General features: G+C 40.4%; 1 protein-coding gene across 1 annotated transcript in view; it reads right to left on the minus strand.

The window, feature by feature from the left end:
- The window catches only part of ITK (IL2 inducible T cell kinase), a 58,483-nt gene that overhangs the window by 22,034 nt on the left and 23,012 nt on the right, over positions 1 to 13,437 (minus strand). Inside the window, exons 4-7 of the mRNA XM_045503677.1 lie at positions 12,595 to 12,723; positions 9,295 to 9,335; positions 6,837 to 6,988; positions 2,519 to 2,584 (exon numbers count right to left, since the gene is read on the minus strand). Of these exons, the coding sequence (XP_045359633.1) occupies positions 2,519 to 2,584; positions 6,837 to 6,988; positions 9,295 to 9,335; positions 12,595 to 12,723 (388 nt within the window). The remainder of the gene's footprint in view (positions 1 to 2,518; positions 2,585 to 6,836; positions 6,989 to 9,294; positions 9,336 to 12,594; positions 12,724 to 13,437) is intronic.

Below are 13,437 nucleotides of genomic sequence, written 5' to 3' on the forward strand. Positions count from 1 at the left end.
TTTATTTATTTGTTTTCTAATATGAAATTTATTGTCAAATTGGTTTCCATACAACACCCTCATACAGGGTATTTTAAATATACACAGATATATACTTCTAAATGACTGGATGTTTGGGAGTCATTTTATTCCCTAGCTGCAATTCCATAATCTGAAAATGCAAACTGATAGTATATAGAATAAATAGGTCTCACAGACTGTTTTGTTTGTATAGTATAGGGTTTGTTTTTTTTTTTTTTTTAATGACTTAAAATACCTTCAGGAGGAGGAATACACCTTTTTATTTCCCCTGGGTTCCACCATTCCCTATTGCTTTATACTCTGTTGGAATTTTGAGTTTGCCCCCTCTATCATAAAGGATGAGATTCTGATTAAAAGCAAAAAACAAACAAAACTTTCCAGCCCAGTGATCATTTGAAATGAATACCTATTTTGTCCTAAAGGCATTGACTATAAAAAAATTGAAAGAATTTTATTTAGGCATATTTCATATACGCTTCATTGCAGCTCAAGTGTTCTTGGAACTGATGACTCTTCTGTTGGCTGAGAGAGGGGCTACTAACACATACTTGATCAAAATCAGTCTCAGGTTGAGAGACTCTTCAGAAAATGACCACTCTTCATTGCAGAGTCTATTAGAATTTCAGCAACACATAACTTGACCACATATGAACTAATAAGAGCCCAAATGTGTTAATAGAAGTCTTCATTAGCTAATGTTCTTCAATCCTGGTATCATACATTTAGTGAGGACTTCAACATTTTTTTTTATTTTTACATGATTTCAAATGTATAGAAAAGCTATAAAAATACTATAAAAGAACTCCCTATACACTTGACCCAGATGAACTAATATTGACATTTTCCATATTTGCTTTACCATTCCCTCTGAATAGATATATATTTTTTCTGAGCCACTTGAGAATAAACTTTACAAAGACTTCAGTATGTATTTATTTCTAAGATGTGGAATATATGCGTATATGAACATAGTACAATTGCCTAAATCAGGAAATTTAACATTGGCACACTACTGTTACCTTATTTCAGACTCTATTCGAATCTCACTGGATGTTCCAATGATACATTTTGTCTCTATCATTTTTTTTTTTTAATTACTCAAGATCCAATCCAGGATTACTAGTGCATTAGTCAGCACTCATCTCCTTAGGCTCCTTCAATATGAACCAATTTCTCAGCCTTTTGTGTCTTTTATGATATTAACATTTTTTAAGAGCACAGGCCAGTTATTTTGTAGAATATCTTGCAATTTGGAGTTGTCTCTTATTTCTTCGTGATGAAATTCAAATTAGGCATGTTTGGGTGGGAATGTCACAGAAGTGATGTTGTGTTCTTCTTAGTACATCACATCAGGAGACCCGGGATGTCTGTTTGCCCTGTTGTTGATGTGAACTTTGATCACTTGGTTAAAATGAGGGCCTACCAGCTATTCCCACTTTATTGCTGATGAGTGATTTGTGAGAACATACTTTGAAACTATGTAAGTATCAAACTTTCGCCTCCCTAGTTGTGATATTCATTGATGATTCTTGCCTGAATTAGTTGATACTTTGAGTTACAAATGGTGATTTTTAAACGTGATCTTACCTTGAACATTCATTAGCTGGCATTCTATTTATTTATTTGTTTATTTATTTACCTATCAAGCTATCTGTTATTGATTCTTATTTTATCGATGGATTATAATCTATTACTGTCATTATTTATTTTGATACTCAAATTGTCTCAGATTTGTGCAGAAGGAACAATTTTAAGCTGACTTCTGTGCCCACTTGACACATCCACACGATGAAAATATTTGGTGGGGGGGCAATAATTCTTTACTTTTGGGTGCAAGGTGTTCCAAGTTCATCCTGTTCTTTCCCTGCATCAACTCTGAATCCCCAGCCATTTTTCCAAGAACTCCATTTTAGTGGGCAGTGTTAGTTAGAAAGGAAGATCTGTGAACACAATGTTGCTGTGGTGCTGTTGCTTCTGGGCCTTTCAGCAGCTGAGCAAGGGAATATACATACGTGGTATCCACTACAATTGGGTTTTATTAAATGTCAAGTAGTTCTGTTAAAATTATATCCATATGAACCCTTCTATAAACAACGGCTTGAAATAAACAATACAAGCTAAGCAGATATTTAATACCCATTTGTCTGTTATTTTGGTATTGGAAGTATTGTCTTAGAGCATGTTTTAAGTAAGTTTGTATTTGATCCAGTCTTCATAGTATTTTTTTTCTCCTTAAGTAAGACCAAGATTCCTGGAAGAATCTTTTCCTTTCACCACAATCTTCATAGGTATCTTAGAATCATCTCTTTGATAAAAGGGGAGGTGAGTGCACATATCTTCCCCTTCTCCTATTTAGAGTGTTCCTCTACTGTGTATTTAGGGATCAAAGTACAACAAGGAAAAAAATCCTGGTACTTTTACAATCAACTAGTAATTTACTCCTAATCTAAGGAGGACTTTAGTACCATGTTTTTAGAAAACAAATGAAATATCTTACTCATAGGTTTCCAGGCTATTTGGAGACTTTTCCACCAGATAACTGCTTGGTACATATCCTTCATGCCTGTTAAGAGGGAAATTAGTGTTTAGACCATTATAGGACTAATCTTCACTTCTCCATTTTATAGGTTATTCAATCCACTAAAAGTCTTTTAAGGTAGGGGATTCTTGCATTATTTGACATTCATAAGGCAATTTAAAGTTTTAGAATAAAAGAATGGCTAAAAAAACCAACAATTTGCTATCTGTCAAAGGCAATAAATTTCACCATTAAAATATGAATCATAATAAAATTTTTTTATGTTTATTTTTGAAGGAGAGAGAGAGAGCATGAGCAGGAGAGAGGCAGAGAGAGAGAGGGAGACACAGAATACGAAGCAAGCTCCAGGCTCTGAGCTGCCAGCACAGAGACTGATGTGGGACTCGAACTCACAAACCTCAAAATCATGACCTAAGCCAAAGGCAGATGCTTCATGGACTGAGCCACACAGGCTCCCCTGAACAATAGTAAATAAAAAGTGGCTATTTTACTTAAAAAGATGTTTGTTGTTCTCCTCATTGTGAAATTTCCTCTGATGGAAAAAGGTCTCTATTTTCTCTAAGGAAACATTTTTTTTGGGGGGGGGGTGTGATAGTCAGTATTTTTTCCACTTTAGTGCTTCAATTATGTATAGTCAGGAAACCAAAATAATTAAAATATAAAAAATCATTTTCCAACCACAGGTCCCAAAAGATACTGCCACTCAGCATCATAAGCTTTTAATTCAAGGACTCCCTAATGTTTTTTTTTTGTTAATTCAACTCCTTCAGACACAAATGGTAAAACACGAGAAAAAAGAATAAAGTCACGCTGGATTTGGAGGTGGGACTTTCTTTTGAGCAGGAATACATATTTGTGCATAAACAAAGACACGGTGGATAAAGAGACCAATCGGCACCTCAAAATACTTTACATTTGTGCATAACTTTGTATTTTTCAAAATAATTTCACATATATTATTGCATTTAATGCTACAAGGTGAAAACAATGTTTCTTCCACTCTCTGGGCCTCTGGCTCCCTAAGTGTGCAATGAGGGACCTAGGTTGCACATAAAATTCCTCTAGAGTCTGACAGTCTATAAAAAGATGCCTAAGAGTTTCTTGCTCTTTACTTCATAAAATATTTTAATTTTTGTATAACAAAGGCATTTTTCAATTTAGTGATTATGTTTACTGGGGAATGTGTAATCTATTTCACAGAATCGTTTTGGGGAGTGAAGATATCAAGAACAGGGATGTCAAATATGGGATGATTATCTCATATCTTGTGCCCATGGCTGACACTGCTAGTCAATCGTGGCATGCTTCCTTCGGAGAATTGAACATCCAGCTTCAGAATCATCCTTAATGTGGTGCTCAAGGCAGTCTGGGCCAATTGATGGAAGTCAAGTCATTCTAAAACTTGCTATTTCTCTTCTATCTATCTTTTCAAATCCCTCTTAATTATGTCTGGTTTTGCCACACCATATGTTTACAATTATATGAATAGGTCAAATACCATTTTTGCTTTGAAATAGAATAACTGTGTTCTAATATGCCAGCCACATAATATTATGTGCTAATAGTATCCCAAATGGTAATTCTCTTCACTTGGATGTGGATGTAGAATTTGCAAAGCACCTTTCGCGTTTATCATCTCATTGATTTCCTCAGCAGTGTGAGATAGACAGAGCTGACATTATCGTCTGCATTTTACACAGAAGGAAATGGATCCACAGAGGTTAAGCGCCTTTTCCAAAGACATACAGCAAGACCGGCTGATACTGAAGTCCAAGTCTTCTGTCTCCCGATCTTGTGTACTTTCCACTATACTGCACTATTACAAAGTACACTGGGGAAATTCCCAAAACACCAGTTAGACTCTAGGGTGTCCTCTTTGATGGCCTTTGAAGTGCAGAGCCGAGCATTTCCAAAGGCCACTGAGCAAAGGGTAAGCTGTCATTTGGGGAAATGCAACCTAGGAGAAGAAATTTCCTGGCACATCAGGTGTGCTAAATAAATGCCAGTTGATTGAGGGAGTGAATTTCTGAGTAAATTCCTCTAGTGTCTGTAGAAACGGACTGTCTTAAACCTGTTTCTGATATGAGCCTCTTTATAATAGGCAAAGAGAAGGTATTGTGGCCGGGCCTCACTGGCCTACATAAGTCAGCTAGAGAGGGAGGTTCCACATGAGGTGTTTTGGGGTCTCTTTCCAGCTAGCAAGCAACACTGTCTCCCAGGGCACATCGCAGTTCTTGAGCTAACTATATTTGACACCCCTTCCTCACTCCCCCTGCAGTGGCATCAAAGAGGATACTTAAAGAGAAGGCGCTTTGACAAAGAAAGTTTTGGTGCATGTAAACAGTAAAGCCTTAACCCTAAAGATATTTGTGTGCCTCTTTTTGAACTCATCAGATTAGCTTTTTTTTTTTTTTTTTTCTTTTTTAAGGTTAGTGATACCCAGTGTTGACACTCCCACACCTTATTGGTGGGTAGTGGCAATGTAAGTTTGGCGACCTTTCTGAGGGAATTATCTATCAAAATTGAGACCTACTCTGACTCAACAGTTCCAGAATTAGAAATATGAAATACATATTTTTTCAAAAGAAAAATATATTTTCAAAAAATACGTATATTTGCATTTTTTTTTCAAAATATTGCCCAGAAACATGAGTATGAGCAATACGAGTTCTTCACTGAGGACTTGTTTAAGATAACAAAGATGGGCACCTGGGTGGCTCAGTCGGTTGAGCATCCAACTCTTGGTTTTGGCTCAGGTCATGATCTCACAGTGGTGGGATCGAGTCCCACATCAGGCTCCGTGCTGTCAGCATGGAGCCTGCTCCTGATTCTCTCTCTTTCTCTCTCTCTCTCTCTCTCTCCCTCTCTCTTTCTTTGTTTCTCTCTCTCTCTCTCAAAAATAAATAAACTTAAAAAAATATAACAAAGAAAACAAATACCCGGAAACTAGATGTCCCACCATTTCAGATTATTCAAGTACTTACCATATAAGCATACCTTCCAAAACCATGCGATTATTTTAAAAATAAGGTAGATTTCTATCTGCTGAAATGAAACGATCTCCAAGATATATTACTGAAGGTTAAAAGCAAGGTGAAGAGCAGAATAAATCACCTTAGTGCAAATGAAAAAAGGATGCATCTGTGTATGTATAACTTTTTTGTCTGGGATATACAAGGAACTGTTGATAGTGTTACTTTTGGAATTGACATGGGGACAAATGGAGGGGTGGCTTAGTTTTCATCTATATTTCTCTCTACTTTTATTTAAAAAAAATAAAACATCAATCTAGGCCATCCAAATGTTGCAGTGATGGAGTGTTTTCTTTTTCTTTTTCTATATTTTTTTCAGTAATAACCTCATACTTTAAAAATATATAAACCCCTGATATTAATATGCAAGGATGTTCATTGCAGGGTAGTTAATATTTGCAAAATATTGGAAACAATCTGAGTGCCTAACAAGGGAATTTGCTAAATTATGGTACACTTTTGTATTGGATTTGTGCAATCATTGAAATCATATTCAGGAGAATATTCCAGGGCTTGGGTAAATACCTCTGACATATTAAAAGGAAAACCTAAAGCCTTCATAAAGCAGCATGGATCTGATGCCTTAAAACTAAGCACTAGTATCTAAGTCATGTACATCTCAGAGCATTCTGAAGGTTAAAACAGCAATTTTGTTGTATTTCAGATCAGAGAAGGGCTCATAAGTTTTTTTTTTCCCTTCAAAATTCTCATAGTGGGCATTTGGTCTTTGCACAACTTAACTTTCTCCATGGATCATTTAGATGGCTAGTTGAGACAGTTAGTGTAGCTAACTCTTTAGTATCTTCTTCCTGATGCCTTTTAATATAACCACCAATCTGTACCATCTCTACATGCCGTTTCTTTTCACCGAAAATAGACACTTCACAATGGGATGTACCTTCAGTCTCATCTGAACACTCAAGAACAATAGTGCTTCCATGTGGAACAAGCTGCCAATCTCCTACTCTGTGGATGTCAGTGAAAAAAACCTGGGGAATTTTTAGATGGGCTTGGGGGCTGGGGGTGCTTAATAAGGGAGCATAGCAAGTGACTGTCTCTGGCGCTTCTGAGAAGTAGAAAAACGTCTCTCAACCACTTCTTCCTTCCTCTTCCTTCTACCTCTGCTTTCCTCTCCTAACTCAGTGCAGCGGGCCTGCTGACAGAAGCAGGACAAATTGTCCCAGTGTTTTCTGTATCCCCACCTCACCCCAAGCACTGGGACAACAACCACAAAGATGCCTTACCCATTCCTGTCCTGCACTCTCCACCAGTGAATCTCGGAACTGTCCAGCAGGTAGTATTCCTCATTGCGTTGTAACGTAAGTTCCTGTGGGTCGTTCGTTTGGTAGTCATACAAGGCAATGACAAGGGTTTCTTCAGGTTCCTGGAGTGATCGCTGAAGGTAGGAGAAAACAAAATTGAGTGATGACATAGAAAGGAGGTCAATTGTGGAACCAGGTCAATAAGTCCTGAAATGGTAACTTGCTCCTGGATCAAGGCCAGGTCAACACATGAATTCCTATAATCCACTGGGTATTCGCTGAAACCACCTGGCTTCTCTAGTTGGCTTTCTTTTATGAGTTAGGGTTATGGTGCTGAATGTGACACAAAGACACTCAGTACCTGGAATTCATTGCCCTCTCATTCTGTGTGGTAAATTCTGACCACAGTGAATTCCAAGCAGTCACATGCTTTTCACACAAGCCTGCTGGTTGCACGTTGCAGACTCTTTGCTGGAAGCATCATATTCTTGGTGAAAGTGATGCAGTGAACACTAGGTTATTCAGTCCATGCCTTTCTGATTTGATTTGTGGGTTTGTCCAGGTCCAGAGGATCATAGACTATCAGAGCTGAAATGCCTCTGAGAGATCACTCAGTCCATTCTTTTGTTAAGAATGCAGAAACTGAAGCCCAAATGAAGAAATGGATATGGCCAAGCTTACCACATGAATTAGTCTTAAGGCTCTCTCTACTATAGCACATGGGCTCCCTTCTTCCATTTAGGGGCTCTCTTGCCTAAGTCTCTACTTCTCAGTACCTTTTTAAAGACAACATAGTGAAGATGTGAAGAAGAGTCTATAAAGCAAACAGTTGTGAGAGTTCAGGATGGGCACACTTGCTACAGGTTGGCAGGTCTTGGGAGACAGTAAATATGGAAGAAATTGAGGTTACTGGCTAGGATGAGATTTGGTGTTGGGAAGCCAAAGTTTCTATTTTCACATTGAAACCTTTGATGGTATAAAAATCCTGGAGATTTAGAAAGAAAAGCTTGTCATGGTGATGTGGTATGTCACCCCAGCTGAGCCCAGATTAGGATTTGAAGTCTCAATATCTGTGGAGCTCACGAGGTGGTGTATTGGAGTACTGAAGATAAGAATAATTGGGACTGAGGCTTTCACCTGAAGAGCTAATGGAGGAAGGAGTTAAATTGAAGGGCACCTGAAGATAAAGGAGGGATATGACATGGTATTCATCCCATTATAGGACCAACTGATTGATCAATCGCTATGAAAAGAAAGGTCAGAGCAGGGTTCAAAAACCATAGTGGTACGTTTCTATAGGAGGCATCTTGGACAGCTTTGGGGGTGGTTTGAATGTCACAAAGGTTTAGGAGTGCTGCTAACATTTAGTGGCAGAGGGCCAAGAATGCAAAAATCTCTGCAGTATCCCATATACTGTAAAACTTTTGAATGTCCCGTTAGACATTCATATGGTAAGAAACCTGCTTATAATAATAATGGACAATAGTACTCTGAGCCTAGATCCTACCTCCACCCTATAGGTGGGACTATGGGCGAAATCATCTGCAAACCAGAGCTGGCTTCCCTAGAGTGGGCTTGGTATCACCTAAGTCTTGTAAATCAGTAGATTAGAGGAGTGTTTCTCCCACTTCAGTGTGCCACAGAATCACCCGGAGGTTTCTTAAATTACAGGTGGCTGGGCCCCTCTCCCAGAGTTATAAATATAGTAGGTGTGGGGTGGGGCCTGAGAATCTACAGTGCATTTCTAATAAGCTCCCAGGTGAGGCTGATTCTGCTGGTCCAGGAACCACACTTTGAGAACCACCATGTGAGTTAAAGCCCACCATCTCAGAAGCTCTGCTGCCTAATAACTTACCTACTAAGTTGCTGAATGGCCTTGGAAAAGCCTCAAAACATCCCTTGGGACTTGATGTCCCAAGGTTTAAAATGAGAATAAAACTATAACCCTCTGAAGTGGCTAGAATGGAGAGTGAGGGAAGGAGGCCTTCTCTGTATATATAAGTACACGCACACACACACATAAAGATATAGATATAGATATATATCTTTGAAATAGATAGTAAAAGTATGGAAGTACTTAGAAAAATATAAAGTATTATCAAAATTAAGGTATGGAGTAAACACATCATTTTTCATAGATAGCTGTTATTGTACCCCAAAGTGGTCAGGTGGGGGGATGCACAGTTTGGTACAATAAATTTTTGTTGAGTGAATAAAGTGAACTCAGGATTTAGTAACTGAGTGGTCCTTTTGCATAAACTGACCCATGAGACAGGTCCAAGAAACCCAGGGTGTTCATTTCGGCTGAATTACTACAACCTGCTGTATTTGCCCAGGATATGGGAAATCTGGGGGTGGGGGGAAATGCAAAGGGGACATGGCATTCAGGCAGTTGCAGCACTGGGCGCCCATCATGCCCAGAGCTTGAATCCTCACTCACCCTGTTGTCTTCAGGAGTAGGAGGAAGAGGCTTCTTTGAAGCTGAAATGAGAAAAACAGAAAAAGAAAATGAGTATGAAACTGAATGTGCCCAACCGGAGGTGAAAAGTCAGGGGGCTTTTCAGAGAAAAGCAGCCCTTAGGAGAACAACAGAAGAAAAGAGCCAAGAAAGAAGGAGATGATAAGACGCAGAGAAATGAAAACCGGCCTTATAGAGCCAGTTTTTTTTTTTTAATCTCTTTTGGCCTCTTGGTTCCCCATTTCATTTTCTAGAAGATTCCAGAAACTTCTAGAAGTTCATATTTAGTATTCCCAGGAAAAGCCTAATCCAAAGGTTGCTACAGAGGCATTAGGCTTGTGTCCTTCTCTGTGGGCCAGGAGACCTCCACAAAGGCACCTACCACCTGCTCAACCCCGGAGTGGGAATTGGTGACTCAGGGTAACAGTGAGTCACTGGCTTCTTGAGGCAGCCGTGGGCTTGGGGAGAGGGTGGGTGAGGTGAGGGGTCATTGAGTTATTTTTTGGGAGGGCTGGAATCTACTTTTAGTTACATTAACACTTCTGAGCATGTGTTCTTGCTGCCTTCTCCAAACAACACACACTCAGCACCTCTCTCTCTCTCTCTGTTTGTGTCTCCATGTCTCTGTCGCTTTACCTCTCCTCTATACCTTCTTTTCTCCTTTGTCCTATCTTCTTTATCTCTCTTTTCTTCTTGCCTTCCTTTCATCTCTTCCTCTCTGTCCTTCAGTATTTTTCCTTTGAGGCACTGAAAAGGTCAGGCCTAGAATCAATAGACCAAGGTCGAATATCTGGGAGTATGTGTGGCATGGGAGGCAGCACATAGGCTTGTGCTCAGTTCAAGGATTATTTCATAATTAGAGATAAGACAGGAATAGGTTCCATAAGTAGGTGGTGACATCCTCATCTCTGCATGAGATTGACTCATTGCATGAAGTTGATCCCTGCCTGAGTTGGACAGTAACTGTCAGGATTGCGAGCAGAGGAGACCCACACAGTGACATGGGAACCCACCCCTGTGCTAACACTTTAAGCACGGGCAGGGTGGGGTATTGACTTGGCTTTGTGATTAACTGAGAAGAAGAAAACAAGCGTAACAGGAAGCATGGTTCCTATTCAACGCTCAACTCAGGGCACCAAGAGACTGATGTTCTAACCCTAGCTCCACTGGGAAGGAGTTGTGTGGCCTTGGTCTCCTTCCAGCCCTGAACATTCTGCAAGGGTATCTCTTCCTCCAGCCTTGCTCTCCCCTTCTTTCCTCTTCCTCTGTGTGAAGTTGGTACGTAGTGACATCAGGGCCAGTTCTGGTTGCAGAAATGAATGGGGTATAGCAGCGTCCATTTTTTACCCAACCACCTCTGCTGTTTTCTAGACATACACATACATGCTGCTATATTTCAGCTTCATATTCTTCTGTCCACAAATAAAAAAGACTAGTAGGTGCAATTGCCATTTATTGAGAGATAAGAAAGTGCCAGCAAATGTGCTAAGAGCTTTCCACGACCCCATTGTTGCAACACAAACGCAGGACCACTAGCAGAGTGACTGTATGGCAGTTAGGCCTGAGTTCATGTGGGAGGAGTTCAGCATGACCAGCTCTCTCCAACTGTCATCTTGGTGCATCAGTCAGATGTTCCTCACACCTCAATCATATGTCTACCACTCAGTGGAGGGGAGTGCTGTGTACCCTGAAGAGGGACAGCTGCAAAATGCACGGTGAAGATGGAAAAATGGAAACACAGATTCAAAGAATTTCAGAATTGACAAGGGACTTAGAGATTATTTCATCTTAGGAGCCCTAAAGCTTCCCCTAACATTTGAGAGATGAGGACATTAGGGCCCTTGGGGGCTGAGTGACTGATCCAACAGCCCACAGCAAAGTGCTGGCAGGAATCTGGAGACCAGATCTCTGGCTCTGGAAATGGCTTTCACTCACTGGGGAAAGCCCATGCCATCTTGTTATTGTGATGGATTCCACCCATATAAACCCTTCTGTTTCTTTTTTATGAAATACTCTTTATGAGTACAGACCATGGGGTAATGCTGAAGATCACTGACTTCTAAAACTAGGTATATATTGTTCCTTGGGGCCATGGGATTGGTAACTTTAAACTTTCTCTCCCAAGGTGGAGGGTGAGAGGTGGTGGTTTTTAAAGTGGTACTAAGAGGGGCTGTCACTCAGGAAGCCACGGAAAACCCAGCCATGGGTTACATTTAGCACATCCGCCTTGGGTTGTCAATCCGAGGTAGTAGGTTTTAGTGCAAAAAAGAAACTGACAGATGAGAAAAGGTGGCTAGGGTAAGAGAGGTTGAGAAGAGGGGGGAATGGAAGCAAAACAATTCACACAATCCATCATTCCTATTCAACAACGCATTTACAGAGCACTTCTCCCTGTGTGACCTTGAGCATTCCAAACTGCTCAAGGCGTTCTGTTTCTGTGACCTCACACATCTACCCCAGATGACTGTGAGGAATGCGAGCACATCATGTGTAAAAGTGCATGCAAGTGAAGTTGCACTTCATTGAAAGGTCAGGTCCCAGAGCCATCACAGAAGAGAAAACCGAGTTACACACCGATCGTGAGTTCCAGAGCCTTGGACCTCTAAGGACCAGAAATAATATCTTTTGTTTTCATTTTGTATTTAGCCCGTGGCCTCCTTTTCTCTGAGGTTATGGAGATAAACGGCATATTTGAAGGGGACGCAGTGAAAAGCCACAGAGTACAATAGACAGCTTTTGATTTTACTTTCTTCCCCTCCAAGTGTATAAAGTTGAGCTGGTATAATTAAACATGTCTGTGATGTGGTGCTACTGTAACAAATAAATAATATTCTATACGTTTGAGGCTTTCTCTACAACTTGAGATTTAAGTAGACCACGCCATTCACATTTTCTAACTTGCGGGTTATATAGTAGTGCTTCCCAAACTTACTTTGCACACAAATCTCCAGGGTATCTTGTTAAAACACAAATTTTGATCTGGCACCTGGGATGGGGCCAGAGAATTTACATTTCTAACTAGCTTCCAGATGATGTTGACACTACTGGTCCAAGGACCACACTTTTAGTAGCAAGGAGCTATAAAGACATAAAGGTTTGAAGTGGAAACAGATCAACAGACTAGTGTTAGAGGCGGATGATTTCCCTCCAACAGTTCTGAAGATGCAGAATTTTGTATTCAATCCTCGACACCCGTGATGATGGGAAGCTAAGAGCTTTTACTTCCTCCTACTAGAGAGGTCGGTCATTTTACAAGAAGAAAGGGAATTCCCAGTCTCTTACCATTCTTGGTTGGATCGTACTGGGCACAGCCCACTGCGAGCTTCTCCAGCTGAGCACAGCACCTCCACCTCCCATCCATCCAGAAGTTAGGATGATACATGGGTACCAAACTGTTATTGTTCCTTGTTTCTGAAAGAGATTGGCACCGGCAGAAGAGTTATTTCAGGTTATTCTATCAAGGACAACCAACTTCTCAACTCCTTGAGATTGGACCCTGCTGTGTGAGCCTGAGTGAATAGTACCTGGAATAGTCAGAAAAATAGCCTTTTGCCCAAGCATGTACATTTATGGAAGAGTATGTGTTGGATGTGGTCATCATCAGGTCTGGGTTCTTGTCTGACCTTGGGTTAATTGTGTGTCCCTAGATTGGGCAACACCCTCATCGGAGCCTCATCTTCCCCACGGTGCAATGAGATTCTTAGACTGGATCAGTGGGCCCCACAGAAGTGCCCAAGGGGCAATGGGAAGACTGAGCAGGAGGGATTCCTGCCCCTTCATCTCTCCCCCCTTCAACCACAGGAATTTTGCTTTTATCCCTTCTAGATTTGTGGCTTTAAAGTTAGATTTTGGCAAGATTAAAAAAAAAAAAAAAAAGAGGTTCTCCTGCTGAAAGAAAAAAGAAATATAAAAAGTGGAGAACTCAATAGACCATCTCAAATGCTCCTTCCAGCTTTAATATCCTGTGAGTAAACCCCTACGCAGAGGGAGAATGGCCAATGAACATAGTTGGGGTCCTTTTGATAACTTTTTACTCGGTGTTTATTCTGAGCCTCATGACTTGAGAATATTCTCCAGCTTACCCAGCGCTTGTCTGTTCATATCCTATTTGAGACAACAACCTTG

Source organism: Leopardus geoffroyi, chromosome A1 (assembly GCF_018350155.1).
Source record: "Leopardus geoffroyi isolate Oge1 chromosome A1, O.geoffroyi_Oge1_pat1.0, whole genome shotgun sequence".
NCBI classification, from domain to species: Eukaryota; Metazoa; Chordata; class Mammalia; order Carnivora; family Felidae; genus Leopardus; species Leopardus geoffroyi.